Genomic DNA, 26,988 nt, shown 5'->3' with positions numbered 1-26,988 from the left:
TTTTCATTGTAATGCCACACCATTTGCCTTCGTTTTCTACTGATCACATACCTGAAACATAGCAAAACACTGATCAAACTAGTTCCAATATTTATAATACTGATCGTGTTGAATGAATTAATAACAGCATCCAAGCTCACAAACTAATTCCTCATGGTTCAACCTGCATGTTTAAGTATTTACTACTGCATGATTAAGTGACACTTAGTCAATAAGAACTAACAGCTATGCCCTTTTAAACACTGCGGGAAAAGAAAGCCAGAGGTAGAAATGCCAGCACTTTCAGCATGGGGTTGAATTCTGGCTTTGACAGACAACCTCATTCATATCACTCAGGTTTTTCAAAGTCAAATAGCTGGTCTCGGCTAGAGATGTGCACAGGAAATTAATCACACACATGCGCAGGTTACATCTGTTTGCACCTGCCGGATATAATTTCACACATTTAAACCACTACAAGCCTGAATAGGCAGTTACTAAGGATGATGAATACACTATATATTTATATCCATATATGATCTGATTTCGCTAGATAGATAGATAGATAGATAGATAGATAGATAGATAGATAGATAGATAGATAGATAGATAGATAGATAGATAGATAGATAGATAGATAGATAGATGAAAAATTCTCTCCATTACTGATATATTTACTTTAATATACAATGTGTATAATTATTGATTACAATGTCACAATACTATAAACAAAGTAGTAAATTGTTTGTCTACTACTGTACATATACACTGGATTACAGAGACATTAGAGGACAAATGAACTGATCCTGGATGAGGACATGGAGCAAGGTTCTGCTTTAGTTATGGCACAGGTTGCTTCAGGGGTTGAGTGGTTTCAACCATATTGTCCACAAAAATATGGATAAACACCAAAACACACAGCGAATCACAAAAGCACCAATGTGAACCAGTTTTACTCCGGCCCAACGTTCACATGCAGGTGGCGTGACAAAAACATTGCACAAACGATCTCCTGTATATCCGGCAGGGTGACACTGTTACATTAACATGAGCGCAGTCCGAGTTCATGCAACGCAAAACACATTATGAATCAGGTCTTTGTACCCGAGTTTGATGAATGGTTCGAATATTGCATCAATAGCAGAGGCTACAGAAACAAGACACTGGATAAACACGAGGCAATACTTTTCCAATCCTGAATTGTCTGGCCCAGGTGAGTTCACTCAGACTACACTCACCTCTTACCTCCTTTTAAAGTGTGTCAGAAGCGGCGTCTCCTGTCCTTTGCTGTCAACAGCTCAGATTTAGGAAGTCATGATGTAGGACACTAAAGCCAACACCCCTTTCTTTCACCTGGGACCCTTTTCCCCCTCGGACTTCATTGTCCTTCATTTTTGAACAGGACAAAACAACCAATAGTCATCTGAAATGACTGTCTTAGAATAAAAATACAAAAAACACAGGTGAAAAATGTCATGGCACCACCCAGGTCTTATATGTGAATTTAAATGTGCCTATACTGGTCGGTGCTACAGTGTCACGGTGCCTAGTGTCTTCTGTGGTTCTTTATGCACTAAATGTCATACTTTAAGTTTGTGTTTCGTGTTATGTAGCACCTTGGTCCTGGAAGAACATTGCTTCATCACGGTGTACTGTACTGTATATGGTTGGATCGATAATAAAAATCCTACTCCGTCACTCAGCCTAGTGAGAGATTAATTGTTTTAGGGGACGAAGCCCACAGCGAATTTTTTCAACCTGTGTTAAGAAAAGCTTAACTTTGCCCGAATACGGCTTGACTTTCTGCAGCGACTGCCAATGGGGACTGGGGACAGCACGTCAGCCGTTTACAGAGCTGTTGTTGAACGTCCCGACCAACATTTAGAACACCGACTGGCAACTTTACAGTGAGGTGACTGGCGAGTTGCAATGATAAAAATCCACCTCGACTTATGACAAGGTTGTTATGACACGCAAGCTTTGGCAGAGAAATGGGCCAAGATGCGTGAACAGTTAGTCTTCCACATCATACACACAATCTTGTTTGAGATTTGAATAGAAAACGACAATTTCCTTCAGACTGATTGTGTTTTACGGGGAACCACTAAGGGTTTTTTAAGTTGGGTTGTATTTGAATTTTTTGTTGTTTGTCACAAGCTGTGTCTCCTGTCCTCTGTCGTCTACAGCTCAGATTTAGGAAGTCATGCTGTAGGACACTGCAGCCAACACCCCTTCCTTCAGCTGGGACCCTTTTCCCCCCTCAGACTTCATTGTCCTTCATTTTGGAACCAGAGGACGGGACAAAACAACCAATACGAGACTGCTTTTCTTATTATTTGAAATGAAACACATGAAAACTGAAACCGTGACACCACCCGGGTCTTATACATGCATTTTAACGTGTCCATGTACGTCAACACTTGAACGCGTGTCTATACGAAACCTGAATTTATGATAAACGTGTTCGAACCCAGACTACTGGTAATACGCACTTAAACCAGTCAAACCTAACTGGTTTAACAAGCTAAAGGCTTAAATCTGGCTTTAGGAAAAGAAATATATCTGTATATATGTGTATGTGTGTGTATATATGTGTCTGGATGATGAATAGTTGACACCGTATCCGCATTGTTTCAGCAAACGACACCCAGCAACACTGACCACCACAGGCATTACCGCTTAGATATTATTACTATATATCAGAATAATACATATTAAACAAACCAACGAAATTTAAATAAAAATAAATGAAGGTAATAAAATATATAAGGTCTGTATAAGTGCATCGTGTCGGTTGGACCAACAGGGTGTGAAACCCGGACTGAGGAATATCCACACCAGCCTCCTGATTCACAGCTCGGTGTGAGGAAGGTGTACGAAAGGTACAAACATAAAAGATATTTCTTTATAAATAAATGTATAAAATTTTTTCCCATATATATATTTGCCGTTGTAAATAAGTTCGAATGAAACACGTTAACCAGCGGTTTGAGATCTAATTTTTTTTTTAAAAGAGACGCCACACAAAAGACAGCAGCAGTTCAAATTTCTTACCCAAAGATCGGTTCCCCAACTCATCTCTGTGGTAAAAAAAAAAGGCACTCAGTCCAAATCACGGTGACGTTGTTTGTTTGTTATTTTGCTTGTGTATTTATTTGTTGGTTGTATTCCCCCGCTTTCCGAGCCGCGCGAGACGCTCCCACCGCCGTAGAACCGAGAGCGCGTGAAGCCAGAAAGAAACAGCGCGCGACCAAACGCTGTATCGTTTCTCTACGTACAGCCGCCTGAGATCCTCAGTAAGCACAGTACAATCCTATAGGGAGGGGGGGAGGGAATCATAAACTTGGCTCAATGCTACCCTCTACCGTCCAGACTTTGGAAGTGCAAGGTCCAGGTTTTACACGTTTACTTCAGAAGTATTTACTGAGGTTGCCAGATCATCCTGGTGCACGCTCAACTGCGTTGACTCTTCAACGCTCGTGCATTTTCGGTAGTTTGTATTAATAGTAAAACCCTCCTGCACGCCATATCTTATTCTTCCAGTCACTTCCGTTAGGGGCCCCCACAGCGGATTATCCATCTCCACATCAGTCTTTCCTTTACATCTGCCTTTTTCATTTATTTTCGAATACTTTATTGATCCCACAAGGACATTTTTTTCACATATCCCAGCGATGTAAGAAACTTGGTTCAACAGCCCTTAACAGACATTCAAGGAACTTTCACAAGGGCCCTGATAGCAGCATCTTAACCGTACCAGGGTTTGAACTCAAAACCTTCCAAGTAGTAACCCAGAGCCTTAACCACTAAGCTACCACCTCCCCAAAACCAACCACCTGCATGTCTTCTCTCATCACATCCATAAACCTCCTCCTTAACCTTCCTCTTTTCCTCCGGCCTGATGGCTCCGTCCTCAGCATTCTTCTACCGATATACCCCATGTCCCTCATCTGCACATGACCAAACCTCAATCACAATTGCACCTGTCTCAGCTTGACTCCAAAACCTCTGTAATTTGTATAATTGTTTTCAATACCATTGTCTCTAAACCATACAATATAAACCCTAAAATGCAGGTCTCACCACAGCCTTATAAACTTTTCCCTTCACGCTTGCATATACGTATATGTTGGTCCCCATTTTCCTGCCAAAACAGTTCTGACCTGTCGAGTATTAACAGAATGAGCTTTTGCAACAGTTTGAGCTACAGGAGCTCGTCTGTTAGACTGTTCCTTCCTGGGACCACTTCTGCTAGATACTGACCACTGCAGACTGGGAAAATCCACAAGAGCTGCAGTTTTGGAGATAAAATAATCTACAAAATAATACAACACAACTCAGCAGCTTCGGATCGATGTGACCACTTTTGTTTGGTCGAAGGTTACTGTTCATTCATTAATGGTGGAAATATTTGTGGAAATCTTTTAATTAGACAAGATCGAGCTAAATGACAAGATTGAATCAAGTTTCCAGGAAGGATATAAAAATCATGGGGAGCAGAAAAGCATCTCAGCATGCACAAAAAATTTAAACTCACAGTGGACGGGCTACAATAGCAGAATAAAACATTGGGCTCCACTCATGACATCTAAGAGCAGATATCTGAGGAAATATTATGGGTTCAGGCTTACCTAAACTGAACTGTTGACAATGAGGGGCTGGGACCTGGTTGTTTTCCAGTCCTCAAATTGTGCAGTTTGTTGGAGCCTGTACACATCATAGAATAATATTCTGGTTCTTCGCTGAAAGGAACCTTAAGGTTTGATGTGTTTCTGAGATGCTTTCCTACTTAACATGATTATAAAGAATGAGTATATTCATTATTATAGCCTTGCTGTCATCTCAGCCAGTCTGTTCATTCTCTGCTGAGCTCTCTCATCAAAGTAGTGACCTTCTGCTCGTGTTTTTTACTATGCTATGTAAACTCTAGATACCATCGGTTTCTGAAATAATGTAACCAGCCCATCTGGCACAAACAACCATGCTGAGGCTGAAATCAAAGATCATGCCTTTCCCCTATTGTGTTGCTGCCACATAAACACTAGTCCTTAGCCCTGTGTTTTCTGTGATTGTTGTTGTGTGTAGCACCAGGGTTCAGGAGGAACATTGTTTCATTTCATTCTGTACTGTGTCAGCTATATATGGTTGAAATGACAATTAAAGCTTCTTGACTTCATAATTGGCTGACTGCATAAATGTGCAGGTATACGAATTGCAAGATGTCCTATGTGTCATAAAAAGACACTAACAGACATGCCATTATTAAACAATACTTGAATAGACATCTATATTAAGGTTGCAAAGGAACAGAACATTTCTGGTAAATGTCTGGAAACTTTCCGAAAACCTTCCATATGAACTTGGAATTTTGGAAATATTCCAAGTTGGAAACTAAACAGGAATTGATGAAAATGTATTAGAAATTTGGGGAAATGTATATAAACTGTACCATTTACAAACATTTGTGTTCATAAGCTGACATGCATGCAAACTAATACATATTTAAAAAGTACCGTAATTTCCGGACTATTAAGTGCACCCATATATAAGCCGCACCCACTGAATTTTACAAAGATTTTTTATTTTGCACATAAATAAGCTGCAGGTGTCTACACTGAAACTAATGAACTTTACACAGGCTGTAACGGGTGAAATATGTTGTGGCTCCTTTAAGAGCAGAGCGGCGTTTTGGGAATAGCCTGCCGCCGCATTTTTCCGGTATTACTGCATGTGTGCAAGACTGAGGAATATGTCCTTATTATTTTCTGATGCTCATTTCTGAGTTTCTTTGACTAACCCATAACACTGTTGCCAAGAAAAATAAAAAAGCACGAGTTTTGGAAACCTGTCTGTGCTTATATGATTTCTGTTGCAACTGGAGTTAGCGAGCGCTCACTTCACCCAGACTCAATGCGTTACAACGGCTTGTATCAAAACAGTAGCCCACCAAGAAAATCATTGTTCACGGCCTTCCTCCTTCCTTTCACAACTATTTCTCTCGAGAGTTTTTCTTTTGGCATCGTCGTGCGTTGAAAAATCAACACCGGTGGAAGTTTTTCTCCCGATGCCGTGCAGCTCAGAACACAGGTGAGGTGCGTTTTTTTCGTTTCCGTTCGGAAATTTCATTTGTCTGATTTTATTTTGCTCAGTTTTTTGGCTTGAAGTTTGTGAAATCGGGGAAAACCCAGAAAAAAACAATGAATTAGCCGCTTCGTTGTTAAAGCCGCGGGGTTCAAAACATGGGGAAAAAAGTAGCGGCTTATAGTCCGAAAAATACAGTAATAACATTTTTGGCTCACACAAAGCACAATGGAGTTTTAAACATAAATATGTAATATTTATGCAATTTAAGTGAAAACTAACTGAGATTGCAATTTTTAAATTTTTGTGTGCAGGATTGAAGAAATGAACTGTTTTATGTTCTGGAGGAATGCACAGTGCATGTTGGAGGTGTGCTCTTAAAAGCCCTGCAGTAAATCTGCTGTGTGCATGTAATTGATGAATGTGCAGTGTAGATATGCTACTGAAATTGCATTAAGTCTGGTTGTTTTAACCAAGATTATCCTGCAAGATCCTACATTTAAATTAATTTCCCCATTTATTCCAATGGAACGTTTCTAGTCTTGGAAAAATTCCTGGAATTTTGCAACCTTAATCCTAATCAGTAGAACTGGTTTCAACATTTATAAATGGAAAGTTCAAGACAACACAACTAAGATTAGCTCTATGATTTCACAGAAAGCTCTCATGTTAATGATAAGGAAGGTAATAGAGTAACAAAAAAGTGCTATTGTTATTTTGTGGTGCCTGAATTTTCCCCATAATTTAATTTGTAAAAGGAATTTTGTATTGCTTTTAAATACATCCTGTGTGTTCATATTTATTTAACATACGTATGTGTAGATTTGGCTTGGCTATATGCACTGGAAATACATATTAAAGAAATAGCAAAAATATTTTTTGCACTTTTAGTCCTGAATAGCAAATATAATTGCTGCACTGACAAACTGTATACTGTGAACTTTGAGTGATTATAAATGCCTTATTGCAACACACTCGTTAATACAGTCTTTGTCCTAATGTGTAACTAGAGATCACTAATTGCACAGTAATGGCTAACTAATGTTTACCGAGTAGGTGAGGACTAAGTTCAATCAAGTATGGCATTCAAGTATGCATTGGTTTGCACTGGGTAACTAAATGTGTCTGGGTATAATATCATATATTTCACAAGGGTTTAAAAAAAGAAATAAACATACTACACAACATAATCTTCAACCCTTTTAATTATTATTTACATCAAGTGTAACACTGAGGGAGCACTTCACAGTAATATGCTATTAAAAGTGAGCTTTAAATTAGAATCACACAAAATATACTTTTTACATAACAGAAAAATACTGTTATTCTGTCAACCTCTGCCTTTATTTTATCTTTAAATCCCCCTTAAAATTCACATATTTAAAATTAAGAGTGTTCCATTTGTCATTGCACTTGTAGGACTGCAGAGGTGCCCTTTGGTATATAAATGAAGTTTTACATTTATATAAAAAAGAAAAAAAAAATATTTTTTTAATTAAACTACATTAGTCGAAACCTCATACAAAAAAGAACAAAATTTCTAGGATTCACCAACTCTTAGAAAATACATAAATAAAACAGAAAAATAAATAAAAAAAAAAAAAAAAAAAAGAGACAGTGTCAAAAATGAAAATGCAGAGTGAAAAAGGGCTAATAAAGTTGTACTCTTGTATTGTAAAAACTGCTGTGTAAGATGGCTTTGAACGTGGACAAGCAAACAGAAAATTCTGTTTAATTTCTTCTCAACTTCACAGGTTTGTGTAGTCGTCAACTCTTACGGCAAATACTACACAACGAACATACCAGACTAAATAAAAAGCCAAATTACAGAAAGGCAACCCCAATGGACCGCGTGATGATGCACTACTTTATGTTAATTACCGAAAAAAAATAAAATGAACTCAATCCCCATTTCAACAGTGGAAAATGAACCATTTTGCCATTTTTAAATTCTCGTATCTCAAAAATTTCCCTGAAAATCACTTGCACTAGGGTAAATCGTTCCCTCCAAAGCTATGCAACTGTCAAACATTTTAATTTCAAATAGATTTCCTGCTGTGTGAATACATCTGAAGTTCTCCTTTATACTTTAGTTATCTTTAACTTTATATCCAGAATAAGGATCAAAACTGAGAATTTAGTCAGCATGAGGAAGAAGATATAACCAATAAATGATCTTTATCAGAACAGTTAAAACACTCTTAAAAGCCTTGTCTCTTTTTGTTTTACTGCTACAGGATAAACCATTGCACATCTTCCAGCTGAAGTCAGACATCCTATAACCGCTGACGAGTCATTTTACGCTTTGAATGAGAAGCCGCTTTCCCCTTTAACATCATCCCAATGCGTTTTTTTGTATCTTCACGATGAACTCTCTCCCAAAAAAGGCACCGTGAATCTGCAGAAACGGCTTATGGTAGAGAAACCCACCAAAAGTCATCTAATCGAAACCAAAAACTGATCCCTAAATGTACAATTTGTTCTGGGTCAGAGGAATCTGAATGAATTTGAGATGAATCATACACTTACATTTCCATATTACATCACATAGATGATTTAAGGCAAGCCTGTTAACATCTATGCTTTAAAATTGCATCCAGTGTTTAAAATTTTTTTAAATAAATTTACATCACTTTAATGTCAATAAAATTGAAAGAAAAGAAAAGAAAAATTAATTGCACCCTATTTTAGCGTTTTTGGAGTCTGGTCAGGCCGTATGAAATCATGCAGCATTTGACAAGATGGATACATTCATGTTGTAGATGCTCAGATGGAAACCTTTGTTTTACTTCAATATTCTTTTTTCTATAAGGAACAGTATCCTTCTGATTAGGCAAACACACTCCCAGCTACATAAAGATGGTATTTAATATATCGTGTAGGACATAATGCTCATTTATTTATTTACTAAAACAGAACAAAAAGAACAATTTTGTGCTTTTAATAAAAATAATTTAAAATTCAAGTTTAGAAGACATTCTAAAGTAAAAAAAAAAAAAAAAAAGTAAAAAAAAAAAAACATGCTATAGAAATGGCAGTTTGTTGTGTCACTTATATATAGCAATATTGCAGTAAAGTTGCTGTTCTGCATTGAGTGTCTATAGTCACAGTGGGAAACCACAGTGTCCAAACTTGTGCCCGTATCCCATCCAGACAAACAAAAGCCCACCCATGTCAAAAACAGCACATTCAACTGTTGGGTCAAGGGACCAAAAACCTGCTTGTAACCTCTGAAAACATTCCGAGTCATAGCCTGTAATCAATGTTCACATATCTATAGGAATACCAGTAAACCTGACATATTTGATTTATAAGATTCTGACATAAGTACTGGATATGAAACTATCTTTTTATCCATGAACTCTGTCATTTTTCTTGCTCCAAACTGTAAAAAATATCAGCTACACATATTTATCAAATACTTACATCAGCTGGAATTAACTGCCATTATTACCATGCATCTTATGATTGTCCCTATTGAGTTTAATCATTTGGATTCTATGAGAAATAACTGGAAGCTTGAATCTGACATTAGCTAAGAATTCTGACACTGAAGCACAACTTTGAAAGGTCACTCAAACGAAACATGTTAACCAACAGTATGCTGACCATACGTCTATTCCACAAGTAAATAGCACCATGCCCTCAAATATGGACATGAAAAGCATGGCATTTCTACAGACCCACAACCTTCCATGAAATGCTGAAATGTCTATACATAGATGTATGAAATCAATCAGAGGTGACAGTGACTGCATGATGTACCCTTCGTGCCAAAGGCTCAGTACTGCTAGTATTGAACAGTGTGTACAGAGCCCAAGTAGGACATGCCTGATCTATTTCTATGGTGAGTTTTGTTGTGCATTCAGACACAATCACATGTCCGGTTTTGTGAGTACAATTAACCTGTGTAATTATCACGAGAATCTTTCAAATATCATAAATATGTAAATCGACTGGTTCGTGGGCATCGATTAGACTCTTTTACTTTAAAACGTAGGCTGTTTATGTTAATAAAATAAGTAGCCAAAACCTGGGCACTGTATGTGATTTGTTTTGGACAACAAGCTTATTTACAAGTTTTGTTTCCAATTGGCGATTTCAAAGTCCACTGTAAACAATGACAGAGGGGGCGAAAGACCATTTGTAGTGATTTTACTGAGGTACTTCAGAGAGAATATCCTCTGTCCATAATCAATTACAAAACAATACTTAAAAACATGTAAAAGTCCTATTGTGGTAGTGGGGGTTTGTGGGGCTCCGCCAACTACCTTTGCACTACATCGCTGATCTCTTTAATGCAAGAGTGCAAGTTGTCCAGAGCGGGACTTCCGCCTTGTCCGCCTCCTCCACCCGTAGAAGAAGCTCGCAGTTCCTGGAGGCTGAGTTCGAGCTTTCCCAAAGCCTCACGGAAGGCGAACTTGTTGCGTGTTTGTGGGATGCAGTCTACGTAGCCCGAACAGTAGTCGAGTAACTGGTGACCAGCATCCAAAACTTGGCTGCTGGAGCATGGCTCTGTACTGCTATGGAGAGCAAGGCTCAGGCACTCGGCACACTCCAGCAGAGCTTCTTTACTCACTTTTTCCAGTGGTATACGTTCCACCTGCTGCCGGGTCCGTCTCAGTGTCAGCTTTGTGGAGGTGGAGGTAGTGCCACCATTGGCTATCTTGGTGGTGGTTGTTGTATTACTGGAAGAAGCAGCAGGTGCTTGTGGTGGTGGTATACATGGTCGAACTCCTACTGAGCCTCTTCCTGACCTTTTAACCCCATCCCCATTGATCTCTGGGCTCATGTTAGTCACCTCATCAGCACTATCCGTACTATAACTGTGCTGAAGAGAGCGCAGTGTGGGTGGAGGAGGGGGTGCACACTTGGGTTTGATCAGTCGTGGCCTATCAGTGCCACTGTCAGCCAGCAGTTTGAAGCGGTTGCCCTGTGAGTCTACACCAACCATGTGGGCATCAGCTGCCCCGGGCTTCAACGTCGGAGAAATCAGAACCGGGACTTTATGATTGTGTGGGCCAACTAATGTTTTAGATGGAGAAGTCCAAGCTGGCCTGTCATCCTGCCCCACTCTACCCTGAGTATGAGCATCAGACTCTGCTTCACCCCCAACCCCTGGTGCCCTAGTCGCCCCTGTGCCCACTGATACAGCACGTGGCAGCAGTTTAGCTTTGGGCCTGTCTCGGATCTGTGCTGTGCCCTCATCCACCTTTCTAGGCGGAGCATCTGAGGGTCGTGGGGCACCATTCTCTGGCTGCGAAGAGGCAGACACTGTGCGTTCCAATGCTGGCTTGCTACGGTTCCTGGGTAACGTTAGTGCCATGCGTTCTAAATCTAGCAGCCCGGCTGACATAGAGGACGTCGAGTTTGAGCGAGGAAAGGGCCTAGCTCCCCCACTGCCTTCTTCACTCCCAGACGACTTCCCAGTGCGCAACCCCAGGGTCTTTTTGATAAGGCGTGGTGTGAAGAAGCCTGCAAGTCCTGCCCAGCTACTGCTGCTGCCCACCTGGGTAGAGGTGGACGAGTTTGACCCAGAGAGTTTCTGCCCAAAAGTGGCTCCACAGCACCGTGACTGAACATGGTTTCCTTCTCCATGAGATGGAGAGAACCCAAGCCCATCATTCTGGGGCAGCGGTGGAGGAGGAGGACCACCAAAAGCAGTTGTGGGCTCGTACTTCTTGAGCGACTGGGTCTCCACATCACGAAAGGAGCTGCTCGAGGTCACGGGGAGGTTGTGCTGAGGCTGAGAGGTGGAAGTGGTTGTTGCCGATTTCTTCTTCATGAAGGAGCTAAAGAAGCCAGCTTTGCGGTCACGGGTAAAGGTGGCATCCAACGGGTCATCAAGGAGGCCACCGGAAGATTTGTCTCTTTGCTTCCGGGGCAAAGCAGGAGAGCTGCTAGAACGGCCGTCACCTATTAGCAGAGAGGCTGAAAAGCCCAAACACAAAAAAAACATAACTCAGATCAGAAAAGAAGAATGCTATTAAGGCATGTACATGTATCTAAATTATAGTGGTGCATTCTTTTACAAGTTCATGGTGACAAGATAGAATGCACAGATCGAAGAAAAGCTGACAGAGGATTCAACACTATTCACGTTTTATGGTTTGAAAGTGAAGTCGCTTAAAAGTACCCAAACCCTGTCTTGTAATTTTTATTCTATTACACCAAAGTCAGATATCTTTATTGGAGTCAGTTGTTTAGCTCCAATTGCAATGATTGGGTACTTTGATAAATCATTTAGCTTCAGTTTTATGAAATGCAGCAGCTTCTCTTTTTAAAATTCATATTCTAATTAATTACAGGCTCTGGAAAGGGTGGATTGATGGAGTGATAATGTAGAAGTAATGCTAATTCTGTGCATTATATTATTATTATTATTATTATAGGAGAGATAAACCAGACCGAGAATGAGACTAATGTGTTCCCTAATGTGCAGGTTTTAAAGCCTGCTTCTGAGAGGAACATTGTCGTAAAATGTACTGTTACAGCTGATTTAAACACTCAAAATCTAATGAGGAACTGCCTCAAACTGGGCCTGAACTACATTATAACAGTGTAATATTGTTGAAAGCCACTCATATTGCAGTAAAAATGCTCTCAGCACTCAGAGACCGTTATGAAAAGAAACCGGGACACCATCGTGTCAAACTAAGACTGCTTAGATAAATGTGGGCAGGTAAAGCACTAAATATGTTACATGTTTATTTGAAATGAAAGACCAGGCTCTGTGTTAATGACATTTTTTGCAAATATAAACACATGCTTAAAATAAATAACGAATAAATAAAATCCATACAATAATAATTCAAATAAAAATATTATTAATACATAAATAATACAACACAAATGAGGTTAAATTGCATTTAATCGAAACATAGATCAGCATGCTGATGTGTAGAGGGGATGATTTGGGGGTGTTAGGTGCTTGTGCATACTAATTAAGTGATGAGCAACAAAAGGGAACAAAACAACAATAAACAAAAAATAAATAAATGATATAAAAAAAAATTAAAAATAAAGTAGGTTACTTGCAAACCAAATATATATATTCTTAGTGACCTTGATTTGACCTGTGATTTGTTTTTATAATAACTGCTAAAAAAAAAGATTAGCTTTAATAACGCATAATATAAAACATTGTTAATATTTTTTATAATAATAAACTCTACTTAAAAAAAAAAGATCTTACAAAATATAATAATATCTCCTACACCCTCCTCTACTGCTGATATAATTATACATATCTATACATAATATGCATGTGTCTGTGTGAAGTGCATCTCCTTTAGTCTAGAAGAAACACCACTCCCATTCTCTTGAGCCTGCGCTGGAGACGTGTGAAGTGAAGATCAGCTGGTGTACCTGAAGGACCGTGAGCTCCAGGCTCATGCCGGCTCTCTAGCCCCTCCATGTTCTCCTTATTGTCGGAGTGCTTTTTCTGCGGCCGTGACTTGGAAGGCACAAGGGGCTGATCGTGACTAAATGAGTGCACTACCCCACTTTTACCACTAGAGGCAGTCTTACATAGTTCCTCTGCTACTTCTGCAAAACAAAGGTTGAGAGTGAACATTTTTAATAAACAAGTTTAAACATTTTAAAAAGCCTGCCTCACTCATTTCTTGTTGGACACTAAGATCTTGTATTGGCTATTTTTAATGAAGAGTACAACTAGAAAAGAATAAAGAAGAGGGTCTAGGGTATAGATGTGGACTTCACGACGTTAAGTATGAAGGTATAATGAGAATTGCACGCAAACAAAAAAATTGACATCGGTATATGAGTAGAGCCCATCCGACATTTATCTTAATCCAGATAGATTTCAGGACTATAATTGTTCAAAAATAAAAAAAGCTAAAAAAAATTTGTAAAGCAGGTATGCAGAGTTTGTAACTGTACCTTCTGATATGCTGGAGTCATGGAACATTGTCTCAAAGGCCTGATGGATCTCTGCAAAAGAGGGCCTGTCCATTGGGCTCCACTGCCAACCTGAAAACACAACAAAAAACATTTCTAAATTACAAATATTGAATTTAAGTAAAAGATGTTAGAAATAAAAGTTTGTGTTAAACATATCAGTCAGGGTTTAGTCGCATCCTATTAAAATGTAAGCGTGTAATATTGGGACCTTTCTGAAATCTTAATTCTGAAGAGATATACAGTCTCCAATGCACTTACATGCTCTCATGAGTTCGTAAACTTTCGGAGGACATCCTTCTGGCTGCTCCATGCGGTAGCCTTTCTCCAGCAGGTCATAAACCTGAGATAGATCGATGCCAGGATATGGAGACATACCGTAGGTCGCAATCTCCCACAAAAGCACTCCAAACGCTAAAGGACACATGCAGGCACAGAAATGAAGATAAAGAGAAACCCAAGACAAACGGTCTCAAAAGGTTTTGATGAGTTTTCGAGATATTTTCATAGCAGAAATGAGACATTTGCCAAAAGAATGAGTCAGTGAAAACAGGAGAGAGAGAGAGACTGACCCCAGACGTCTGATTTGATGGAAAAGGTGTTGTAGGCCAGGCTCTCCGGTGCGGTCCACTTGATGGGGAACTTGGCGCCAGCATGAGCTGTGTACGTGTCTCCTGTCATCAGCCGACTCAAGCCAAAATCTGCCACCTTCACCACATGGTTCTCTCCTACTAGACAGTTTCGTGCAGCCAGGTCCCTGAAAGAAAGAAAGAAAGAAAGAAAGAAAGAAAGAAAGAAAGAAAGAAAGAAAGAAAGAAAGAAAGAAAGAAAGAAAGAAAGAAAGAAAGAAAGAAAGAGCGAGAAAGAAAGAAAGAGCGAGAGAGAGAGAGAGAGAGAGCGAGAGAGAGAGAGAGGAAAGGTAGACATAAATATGTCTTCCTGAATACTAAGTACATTTGCACAACATGCAATTCAATAGTTAACTGTGCTCTGCAAGACCCTGCAAGACAGAAACCAAAGAGAGCCAAAGTCTGTAGAACTGTGAAATCTGCCAGCCATTTTCCTTAAAAACATGCAGCACAATGTAGAGAAATGAAACAGTTTCAATTCTGTACTGAATAGGGATTTTATTATTAGGACTTTTGATTTCATTACAGTTAAAACCATTTTCTGTAATGCACCAGATGCTTGCACTGTACAGTACAATACTGTATATAGCAAATAAAAATACCTGTGAATGAAGTTTTTCTTCTCCAGGTATTCCATGGCGGACGAGATCTGAGTAGCCATGTAGAGCAGCACGACAGCGTTCACCTCCTCACGCTCACACTCGCGAAGGTAGTCCAGCAGGTTGCCGTGAGGCATGTACTCCGTCACTATGTAGAACGGAGGTTCCAGTGTGCACACACCTGAACAAGCAGCGTAATATCCACTCGGTAAGTATCGCCTTTGAGTCCGCGATTATACATATAATATACATCAGTTTTGATTTATGAATAAATGCGGTTCATTTCAAATTTCAATTTCAGGATAAAACATAGGTGTGTGTTGAATACTAACCAAGCAGCTGCACTAGATTGGGGTGTTTCACCTCTTTCATGACAGCAGCCTCTTTCAGAAACTCCTCCACTTCCATAGTGTCCTCCTATAACGCACATTTATTTTAAAGCTAAATGTTCACTTTCGGTTACAGAACGTCAACATCGGTGCTGCAAAATCAAACGTTTCAAAAACCTAATCGAAAGTTTTGAGACAAACCTTGAGTGTTTTGACAGCGACAGTAAGGTTGTATTTCTTCCAGACTCCCACATAGACCTCGCCATACTGGCCTCCTCCTAGCTTGTGCTTCATGGTGATATCGGTGCGCTCCATCTCCCACTTGTCGTGGATGGGCGAGACGCCGTAGACAGTGGGCTTGTTGCATTTCGGGGCTGGGTAGTGCAGCGTCGTCACCAAACCGTCCGCTACAGTGGAATGATGATGGACCAGCTCGGCTAATGTGCTAAACCTGCTCTCAGATGTTACGTAGACCTGCAAGAAAGACCCATATCATCCTTTAAACTTCTAGACAAGTCAAGATGATTGTAGTCAGAACCTTCCCTCGCCTGTTTATTTTTATTTACTGTTTATGTTCATTTTATGCCATGTCACTTTATAGTGAGGGTCTCACCTTGCCATCAGAGGCAGTGTTGATGCGGTAGTGGTAGACTCGGCCCTCGTAGCGCAGTGAAATTGAGAGCTGGCCCGGGCTGCTCTCGCTCTCCCTCACCAGGAAGCTGCCGTTGATGAGGCTGCTGAGTAGATACTCGGCTGCGCTGCGAGACACTGGTCCATGATACCAGCTGTGCTTCTCCAGACTGTTCACCGGGGTGATGTAGTTACTAGGAACCCAGCCTTGTCCGTTTTTGGAGCGAACCTCGCTCCACTCGCCATTCTGGTTATAGCCCAGCACTCTGAGCTTCTCTCCTGAGACAGACAAGACATTAAGGAAAGTGATTCAAACCACAGCCCAGTGTTTTCAGCATTACCGTCTCTTCTGACTGCTATGTGTGCTCCTTCTGGATCGATCTCTTACGTTTTTCTCGGACCAACAATGGAGCGCAGAGCATCTCGCCTTTGCTAATAAAGTAGCCTACTCTTCTTCAAGCTTTAACAGCAACCAATTCTGTCCAAGAGGCTGGTTAAAAACACAACTCCAGCACAATGGCTCCTGTTTCTACTTGTCAGGACCAGTCAGACAATATTGGGGCTCTGGCAGTCAGTGCTAGAGCCCAGCAAATATACAGAGAGATTAAAATGCAGCCACTAAGCACTAACTCCCTCGCTCTGATTACACCAGCCTGTGTTTACCCACCTGCTATGGGGCCAACTGGGAGGATTATGAAATGCTCAGGCATTAGTGCTCACGAGGAGAGTCCACAGTGGACGTTGTCTCACACTACAAATATTAATCCTATCTACAGCAGCTTGGAATGTGAAGGTGGTGTTAACGTGTAATTAAGAGGACAGGGGATTTGTCCTGGTACAGTAAAGCAAAAATAAATTACTATAGGGAAACATGAGGAAAATATCATTTAAAAATAGATGATATAAAAAAATAAATAAAAAGATCCTGATAGCAATGACACGAGTCAGATTTAATCATGTGTTCACAGAGCAACTGCTTTCATTATACCTTTCGTGATGCTAAGCGTGTTGTCACCACTGGCCACAAAGTCGTAAAGTGCGACGAACAGGTTGGGGTCGCTCTCGGCGGCACCCAGCAGGTTCTCCTTTGAGCTCCAACGCACCGCCTCAGTCAAAGCCGACGAGTCCAATCCAAATGGCCTATGCAGGGCTTCTGTCCCAGAAAGGGGGGGGTGAAGAGAGAGGAAGAGAGAGAGACATTAGAAAGAAAAAAAATCTTCATCGGACAGGTGTGGAAATGTGTAAAGACGTCAAACATCAGCCTCTCAGGGCAGGGCTTAAGATGACTCATAAAGAAGCAAGAGGAAGTGAAGAGGAGGAGAACACCAATTATGAATGACTGAGTGTGAAGATATGCAGGAGAAAAAAAGAGAGAAAAAAAAAGGTGAGGTTGAGTTTTTGATCAAAGAACGATAAGCTCATATTTCCACGAGTCGAAGATTCCTAAAACACGCGCACTCATCCACATAAAAAACAAAAAAAAAAACCTCGCACGACAAATCGACAGGAAACAACGCAGCAATCTAAAACCAAGATAATAAAGATGAAAATCTAATCTTTGCTCATGTCCTCCTCAAGCCAGCTGAGATTATATATTGTATTTATATTACAAAATAAGAAGACCTGGACCACGTTGAACAGTCAGTCAATGTACCTGGGAGATTGTAAAAATCCACGTCCTGCTTTCTGGTGCCGATCAGCCGATTCCTGTCCTCCTCAAAGCTGCTGCTTGATGGTAACGTATGCAGGGGCATCGTCTAGATTTATACAGCTTACTAATAAACCTAACAGAGCGCTGCCGAGTAAAAGGCTCTGTTCAATGGAGGTTTTGCTCAGCCTTTTATTTATATATGTTTATGTAGGGAAGGGAAGGAGGAGCCAAAGAAGCGCGGTTGGGAAAAAAAAAAACGAGTGGTGGAGGTTCAATTATTACCCCCCCCCCAACATGCACATACTCCTTCCAGCATGCCTACGTTTCCCCTCCTACCTCCACAGCTGTTTGCCAGCCGCTCACGCATACGCGGACACATGGCTTATACACACGCAGTGAGCATGCCTAGGCAGCTGCTCTAGGGTTTGTAAGGGTGGGGAAAAGTACAGCATGGAGAGGTAATGGAACATAGGAAAGATGTAAAACAACCTGAAAAGAAACATTCTAGCTAGCCATGCTAATCAGAAATCACTACGAGTATGTTCATTACCAGGATCTCGCTTCACTGCGCTATTTATGACCATTGTACTCATTGTATATAATCTCCTTTCCGTGTACTGTTTATTTATATTCATATCATTCATTCATTTATCATTATTTATGCAAAACTATTTTATATATATATATATATCATATCATAGCTCTACCAGCCTGTACCTATGTAAAGATTTTACATTGCTACCAATGCACTCTGGTTAGAGGCTAAGTGGATTTCGTTGCCTTGTACCAAAACATGTGCAATGAGTCGAATCTTAATTTTTTAATTTTAGCGTATTAGTTCATTTGGGATGCTGAAATCAGTGCCGTCCTCGACAAGGGGACAGTTGAACAGACCCAGGCTCCTCCCAGCCAGGCATTAACTATGACAATATTCCCAACTCAAGCAGCAGCTAAAGTTGATAAATGTTTTAAAACCCACGCCATTATCTTTTACAGAAAACGAGCAAATTGTACGACACATTTTACTGCCACAAACGTGCCTACAGGACCACACACACATGCCAGTGCTCACCACACCTTTGTTTCGGAGAAGCACGTAATGAATCCCTCGTCCCTTCATCTGACTCAGCCAGAGCTCCCAGTACATAGTCCCATTAAAATCCAAACTCAGTCCACAGATTGATTGTAGCCTGACGCACCAGGATATAGTCCAGGAGGCTCACGGCAGACACGGGCTCCTCTAAGACAAAAAATGACCTTCGTTTCAGGCTATTTGTACGCTTTGAGACTCCACGGTGGTCTCTAATGTGGCTTAGACCTCAAAATTTCCAAGACAGCTCATTGAAAGCTAAACCACGATGGCCATGGGGTCTACATGGTTACTGCTCCAGCGCAAACACGTGTAAGGGAGTCCGTGAGAAAGGACGCTCTTGCTGGAGATCTCTAGAGGGAGTGTGTGCGTGTGTGTAAGGGGGCCGTGCATTACACGGACTGCACGGTGGGTGGGGAGTGGGCACACGGGGGGTGACTCTTGGCCCGTGGCAGATGTCTACATTTCTCCAACCGCACTCTTGTTAGAAAGCAAGAGAAAAAAAAGAGAGTGAGAAGTGAGTGTGCTCACAAGAGAGAACAAGAAGTTCAGAGAATTTTGTGATTCTTCTTATGATAAACCGCATAGAGGTCTCCACTTATTAAAGCATGCATGTTCCTGTAATTTCCAGCTCTAAGAACATTAGCCCACATTTACTAGAACAGGATTCTCAATTATTAACACCATCCGCAGCCAGACAACCTGAAAGGACCCACCATAGGAAAAGGCAACCCTCTGGAGGGATTCGAATGGAAAATAATTGGAACATGGAAAGGATAATGAACATGCTCACAGAACTAACTAATGGACTCTTATGATCAAAGAGGAATGAATGACATTGGCATCACAGACCAAAGGCCAAGAATTTTAAATCACATTCCTGTAAAGGCATTAGTGATTACCAACAGCTCAACCTTACACCTATATGTCCTGCTACGAGGACGTGTGTGTGCGTAAAATCCAATCTGAAACACTTGCCCTGCACGGGGCATGACGTGTGCCGAGCGAGTGTGCTGGCCGGGACATGTCTTGTGTGTGCGTAGCGTAGGAGATGCCACACAGGGCAGCTGGGACAGGAGCATGAGGGCAGCCAAATGTTGATCTGAATGAGGACATTGATCCCCTTCCTGATCTGAGTCTTTGGCACAGCTGCTGGGGGTACGACAGCTGAAGCAGCACCTCTGTAAATCCTTCATTCCCTGGCATGCTGTCATCTCTATGCCTCAACAATGTGCAACAGTTTGCAAAAATGCTTACAAACTTAGTGGATAAGGCATTGCATTATGAATCCGAAGGTCGCGAGTTCAAATCCCAGGCACACCAAGCAGCCACTTCTCGGCCCCTGAGCAACATCCTTAACCTCATAACTACTCAGTTGTGAGAATGAGATAAATGTAAGTTGCTCTGTATAAGAGCATTTGCCAAATGCCTTTAAATGGAAATAGTGTAGTAGTGTTACGGTTACATTTGAGAAGACTCGATATTCTGAGAAGCAAAAGAAAGCGATCCAAAATGTACTGCAGCACAGATGTGCAGCAGGCTGGTAGTGGTGCCTTGTAGCTCCAGGCATCAAGTTCTGGTTAGTATTTAAATTGAGTTTTACACGTCTTTTGGTTTTGGCATTGTTTTTTCTTCCAGTTAAAAAAAAAATCCTGGGGACAGGAGCCAAGTGCAAAATATGACCATACACTCTTTTCCCTGTCAAAAGTGGAAGTTTGGGAGTTCAAATCAGAGGTTAAGGCTTTTGAGCACAGCGCTTAACCCTTAACTGGTCAGTTGCACAAATGAGATAAATGTAAATTATATTGAATTAAAGGCATGAAAATGGGGGATTTGCACAAGTTTCAGAAACGGTACATTTCTCCAGATTCACATGTTCATAAATGACAGTTAATCATAGAAAATCAACTGTCCTTTTCTTTCCTTTCTCTTTAGAACATCAGGAGAATTTGTCCATTTCTGTCCACTCGGTGCTTGTTCAGTTCCTTTGTCATCCCAAACCTGGACGAGTGTCGAGATGTCTCTGAAAGTCATTTTGCAACTGATCCAGAATGCAGCCCCAAAACTTCAACCTTTCTACTATCTCTCATACAACCCCTCTGCTATGTTCCCTCCACTGGCTTCCTGTAGCTGCCCACATCAGATATAACATTTTGCCTACAAAGCCAAAACAGACCAGCTCCCCTCTACCTTTCAGCACTTCTCACCCAACACTCCCTCCAATCGTCAACCACTGGGGTGTGTGCTCACATACAAACTCTCAAACTCACATACAAATGATTTACTATATAAATCCATTCATAGACTATGCTATTGAATCAGCATCCTGAAGAATGCAGACCACTTCCTGTGTGATCAATGAATGCCCAAAAAGCTCAACCATGGAGACTTCAGTTAATAAAACACAGCCTGGTGTTGTTCTCTTGAAGTACTTGTATATTGCGGCAACAGTGGCAATTCCGGACTAACAATATTTTCAAATGCCTTTGCTAAGAATCTTGATTTAGCTGCATGTTTGTATCAGAAACCATAATTGTCGTAAGCATGTTTTGTCTGACACGAGTATGTTTTGGGAAGTCAGGAAGATGTTTCACCACATATCTGGGGGCTTCATCATATTTACTTAATGGTGGGATAATCCTCACTATGACTCAACCTGTGATATATGATTAACGTGACGCCGAATGCCGTAAATGCAAAATGACTTGAAACTACGGGGATAAACACGTCATCGCTGCATAGTAAAGTGGGTAAGAGGTGTCACAGACTTTCCCCCCTAATTTAGTGATGGTTTTCCAGTTTAACATACCGATTTAGTTAGAAAGCCCTGAGGTAGACAATTTGCCTCTCAGTTGGGGCTTAATAATTAGATTTTTTATTTAAAAGCACCTTTCAAAACACTCTAGGACACAGTGCAGTAGAGTGAAATCATAAAATCAAACAAACAACTATTTACCTTAAAATGAATCAGAAAAAGCTCATCAGAACAGAGCCAAAAACCCTAAACCCCAGTGTCAAGTCAAGGTTCAGGTCACGTTTATTTATAATAGCGCTTTTCACAACAGACGCTGTCTCAAAGCAGCTTTATAGAATTTAACAGTTAAGGTGAACGATGTGTACCGTAATTTCCGGACTATAAAGCGCACCCATATATAAGCCACTGAATTTGACAAAGATTTTTATTTTTAACATAAATAAGCCGCACCTGTCTATAAGTCTACACTGAAACTGATGAACTTTACACAGGTTTTAACGAAAGACACTAAATGCAATATGTTGCGCTTCTATTAGGAGCATAGCGGTATTTTGGGAATAGCATGTCACTGCATTCTTCCAGTATTACTGCGTGTGTGGAGACTGAGGAATATGTCCTTATTATTGTCTGATGCTCATTTCTAAGTTTCTTTGACTAACCCATAACGCTGTTTCCAAGAAAAATAAAAAAGCCTGAGTTTTGGAAACCTGTCTGTGCTTATATAATTTCTGTTGCAACTGGAGTTAGTGAGCTCTCACTTCACCCAGACTCAACGCGTTACAACGGCTTGTATCTAAACAGTAGCCCACCAAGAAAGTCATTGTTCACTGTCTTCCTCCTTCCTTTTACAACTACAGTGGTACCTTGACCTACAAGTGCATTAATGTACCAGTTTTCCAAGGTACGAGCGGCCACTCGGTCGTTTTTTTTGCTTTGTTACGCGAGAAAAAAATTGAGGTACGAGCTCAAGACGCCGCTGCTAGATGGCAAAGCGAAGCCAGAAAGCGAAGATTGTGACGAAAATTAAGATAAGCAAAGAAGAAAAAGTAAACATTTAAGTTTAGGGATACGTAGTGTACAGGAGTGATAGTAAAAAACGAGTTTTCCCTCCGCCTCCGCTTATCGCCTCTACCCCCCCTCCACAAACACACACACCCCACCGGCGTTTTAATTACCTCAAGTCTTCTCATTTCCAAGGAAAATACACTGAATAAAACCTTATTATATCTTTACATACTCTTTCTATTATGTTTTTATACAAGATTTGTTATGTAGAAATGTATTTTCCAATTTATTAACATGAAACATAAAAACGGGGTGTCATTTTGAGGGTTAGAACGGATTAATGCCATTTTAAGTATTTTCAATATTGAAAACTGATTTGATGTGCGAGCAAATTGAGATACGAGCTCGTCCACGGAACGAATTAAACTCGTAGGTCAAGGTACCACTGTATTTCTCTGGGGAGTTTATCTTTTGGCATCGTTGTGCGCCACCGGTGGAAGTTTTTCACCCAAAGTCGTGCAGCTCAGAACACAGGTGAGGTGCGTTTTTTCGTTTCCGTTCGGGAATTTCATTGGTCTAATGTTATGTCGCTCAGTTTTTTGGCTTAAAGTTTGTGAAACCGGAAAAAACTTCATATCCATATAAAAATCCATATATTAGCTGCTTCGTTGTTTAAGCCGCGGGGTTCAAAACGTTGGGAAAAAGTAGCGGCTTATAGTCCTAAAAATAAGGTATTTATCCCTGGTGAGCAGCGATGGCGACTGTGGCAAGGAAAAACTCCCTTAAATGTTATGAGGAAGAAACCTTGAGAGGAACCAGCTTTAAAAAAGGAACCCATCCTCATTTGGGTGACATCAAGAGTGTGATTATTGTCTTTAAACAGTACAGACCACTGGAGAGTGAGAACTAACATGAGCACTGGAGTGTAAGATTATAAGTAATGTTCTTTCTACAGTCTTATACAGTCATTTGAGGTTATAAAACTAGGAGCTACTGAGCAACTCATAAAAAAGCTCAACATAAGCGATCATCACAGATCCAACGCCAGCATCTCCATGCCAGAGCCTTTAAACACTCAAAGAGGTCCAGTGTCCAAACCCCACATGAAGTGGCGCTGGTACGTCTCTAGATGATTCGGGATGTTTGTGTGGTCGGAATCCACTTCTTTAAAAAGGTCCATAATCTTCGTGAGGTGACTAAACAGACACAGTACAGTAAGGGAAACAGATGAGGAAAATCTGAACGTGCACTTTGAGGTATAGGTATGAAGCAAGTCAGAAAGGTGCAAGATTATTAAGCTGCTATAAAAGTGAGAAGCAGAATCTTGTATTCTATTCAATTTTTGACAGGAAGCCAGTGTAGAAGTCTTGTGTTCTTAAAGCAGATATTTGTCAAAAAAAAAAAAGAAAAAGAAAATGACAAACGTTACGCTGTCTCATACAGATTTCCTCGGTCTGATATTCTTGATAGACAAAAGCCTCGACAAAAGCCACAAGCTCCAATTTCCAGACTTCTATTAATTTATACATGTTCCACCAGTGTCAGTGATGAGAGTTAACATGGGAAAGAATGATCTGCTATGTGCTACAATTGGATTTGAATATTTAATTTAGATGTCCATAGAGCTAAAGAAGCATTCTGTCTGCTGGACATGTCCAAGGAAAGAGTTGAGATTTATTTTACATACAGAAAACCCCAAGACTTCAGTGGAGAACAAAGAAACAACTTTGTTGGCCAGGGTGCCAATCTTTTTCTAGTTTTAATTATCTCAGTTTATTTTAGTCCAAAAATGCATGTAACTGTCGAAACATCTTCACATGATTTACTCACTGGAGATGCACATTGATTTCAAAGCTCTTTTTTTCCTTTTCCAGAATTAGGACCCTAAATTCTCTTCAGAGGTTTTGAAAGTTGGGAATCGAAAGGTTTTCCGTGTTTTGGACATTCCTCTCGAAGCCAGTACGGAATAAACAGCAGCATGTTTTTTTTTTTTTTTTTTTTAAAGTTAGTGAATCCCACTAAATTACATGAACACTTTGGTACACTGTGAGATTCTGGATGTCCTCTTTTGTCCTCAACGCGCTGTGAGCTTGGCAACTTTTCTGAGATTCCAGAGCAAAGCCTAGCACGCATGGAGCCAGATCAGCAACTGCTACAGTATTAAAAGGTATTGTTTGCATAGTCTATGCACATAAATAAAGTTGTGCTACCTCTTTGGCAAATTTGTATTAGTATAAATATCAGTCAAGTGTACCCCAAGCAAAATGCTTCCTATTTCAAAATGATATACGATGTCAGGTAAAACAGCACTGTGTCACCCCGTGGTAAAGCTACCGTTAAACATTATGACGGTTTTTGCTTGTACAATGGTTTTCCTTGACGAGTTTTTCACTTGTACAACGCAGGAATTAGATCGTTCCTAAAAGGAGGATATGCTGAAACGGTCTACATCACAGCGCAAGCATGTTTAACATTTCTTGAATCCTACATTCTCCAAAACTGAGTAGAACTTCACATCTGCAGCTATAAACATTGTAACCGCAGTCGTGATGACTTTATCCCAGACCGAATCAACCAGTAAAGGCTGCCTGAAGTCTGTTGGGAAACTATGCTGCATGTGTGTTGTTTTATGTTCCACTGACTGATGAAGGAGGGGTGATGTCTCTCACCAGATCTTAAGCATGCTTTAAAGCTGGAACAGCCCCAGAACCCACTTCAGAGAGGGTTCCAACTTTGATGGAGTCAAACCCTTTAGGATCAGACATTATGCAAGTAGAAATGTATGGAAAGACCAAATAGGATAATGATGGAGCTCTATTGCCAGCTTTCTAAAGGAGACATGAGGGGGGAAAAAACATCCAGGTGGAAGTTGCAGGATCTTGGTCTCAATTCAGGTCAAAATACAGAAGTTTGAAAAACGGTCATTCACATTCACCGAAAGTCAGTTAGATGGACTTCTCTGTTGGGGAATAACCCTAACCTCTATACTGTCTCTAAAATCTCACTCTACACACACACACACACACACACACACACACACACACACAATACACGGTCTCTAGTTCGGTCCTCGGTGCTGTAAAACACTTGCGGGACAAATTTGATAGTTTTTTGTACATTTTATAAAGCGTTTCTTAAAATACATAATCAGTAAAATAGGAATCGGCAAAATCCCGCTTGTGCTGAAACATCTCTCACAATCGCAGCAAAACATGTTTTAGCAGGACAAACAGACATGCCCTTGCATCGTACATTGATCACGGACATAGATTTCATGCTCCTCAGTGTGACCACAAAAAGTCTCCCGATGACAACTTCAAACAATTTCGAACGCAATAAATCGCAAGCTGCGTACTCCGAGGTGAGAAAGGAGGATGTTATGCTATCCGAGCGCTGAAGGGATGCTGAAGCACAGCATGATGACAAGCAAACATCCTGTCCACATGCCTCTTTATCTGAACCTGGGCTGCGTGACGAGCAGAAACGCGCAGCTACGGCCATCACAATGCAGCAGGAGTATTTTTAGCTTCAGAGTAATACAAAACAATCTGGCCTTAAATACTTTTTGAATGACCAGAGTGCAAGCACGCAGAGACACACACACAGGAAGCACTGAACAATGATTCTTCCAGACAATAGACCCAGATGAGAAAGTGCACTGTGAAAGAATGACTGTTTACTTAAAGGACTCTTTATTTATTAATAAAAGTAAAAAACAACTTTTTTTTCCACTTTAATATTTTTTTCTAATACATGAGCACTTCAATAAAAAGCCTGCGCTTGCAATATGTAAAAAATTCAAAATTGGGAAGCATAACCAGTGCTGATTTAGAGATTGGAAAGTGATTAATTACCAGAAGAAGAACTAGGAGCGTTACAGGATAATCATCACATGGTACTGATACAATAAACTCTTTGTTTACCTGCTAATCCATCCTGCAACTGCTCTCGTTCAATCGTACAGAAATCCATGTAGCACTAGATGAAGAAACCTTTGTAGACACCTGACCATAAAATTGGTTTTGAATATCCTATTCCACATTTAGACCCAATTTGGTGTTTTATTAACGTCCACTCTTCTGGAAAGGTAGTCGTCTATATCTTTAGAGAAGATTTTTGCTCAATCAGCCACGAGGTACTGTTGAAGAGTGGGGAGGCCTGGGCGCAGTCAGTGTTCCAATTCATCCCATTAGGGTTGAGATCAAAACTCTATAGCAGGTTTTATGAAAACCATTTCTTCATGGAGCTCCCTTTGTGCACTGGGGTATTGTAATTCTGGAACACGTTTGGGCCTTCTAGTTCAAGTGAAGGGAAAATGTA

The 26,988-nt window shown here is 40.6% G+C and overlaps 2 protein-coding genes across 9 annotated transcripts in view; both read right to left on the bottom strand.

The window, feature by feature from the left end:
• fnbp1l (formin binding protein 1-like) overlaps positions 1-3,282 on the bottom strand; it is a 44,225-nt gene extending 40,943 nt beyond the window's left edge. For 2 of the 4 annotated variants that reach the window (XM_083555508.1, XM_083555509.1), the window contains exon 1: positions 3,034-3,282. In XM_083555508.1, coding sequence (XP_083411634.1) covers positions 3,034-3,057 — 24 coding nt within the window. In that variant the 5' untranslated portion in view covers positions 3,058-3,282. The remainder of the gene's footprint in view (positions 1-3,033) is intronic. The other 2 variants (XM_083555510.1, XM_083555511.1) reach the window with 1 other exon arrangement.
• Positions 3,283-7,247: 3,965 nt separating this feature from the next.
• The window catches only part of abl2 (c-abl oncogene 2, non-receptor tyrosine kinase), a 35,435-nt gene continuing 15,694 nt past the window's right edge, over positions 7,248-26,988 (bottom strand). Inside the window, exons 1-11 of one of the 5 annotated variants that reach the window (XM_083555497.1) lie at positions 18,896-19,256; positions 17,156-17,320; positions 16,151-16,446; positions 15,739-16,011; positions 15,541-15,625; positions 15,212-15,389; positions 14,553-14,737; positions 14,242-14,394; positions 13,963-14,052; positions 13,429-13,608; positions 7,248-11,991 (exon numbers count right to left, since the gene is read on the bottom strand). In XM_083555497.1, the coding sequence (XP_083411623.1) occupies positions 10,328-11,991; positions 13,429-13,608; positions 13,963-14,052; positions 14,242-14,394; positions 14,553-14,737; positions 15,212-15,389; positions 15,541-15,625; positions 15,739-16,011; positions 16,151-16,446; positions 17,156-17,320; positions 18,896-18,965 (3,339 nt within the window). In that variant the 5' untranslated portion in view covers positions 18,966-19,256 and the 3' untranslated portion in view covers positions 7,248-10,327. Of the gene's footprint in view, positions 11,992-12,751; positions 13,609-13,962; positions 14,053-14,241; positions 14,395-14,552; positions 14,738-15,211; positions 15,390-15,540; positions 15,626-15,738; positions 16,012-16,150; positions 16,447-17,155; positions 17,321-17,821; positions 17,997-18,895; positions 19,257-26,988 lie in introns of those variants that run through there. The other 4 variants (XM_083555496.1, XM_083555499.1, XM_083555495.1 and 1 more) reach the window with 4 other exon arrangements.

The sequence above is a fragment of the Silurus aristotelis genome (assembly GCF_946808225.1).
Source record: "Silurus aristotelis genome assembly, chromosome: 11".
Lineage (NCBI taxonomy): Eukaryota > Metazoa > Chordata > Actinopteri > Siluriformes > Siluridae > Silurus > Silurus aristotelis.
Note: the sequence above shows the minus strand (reverse complement) of the source record. Positions and strands in the feature narration are given on the sequence as shown.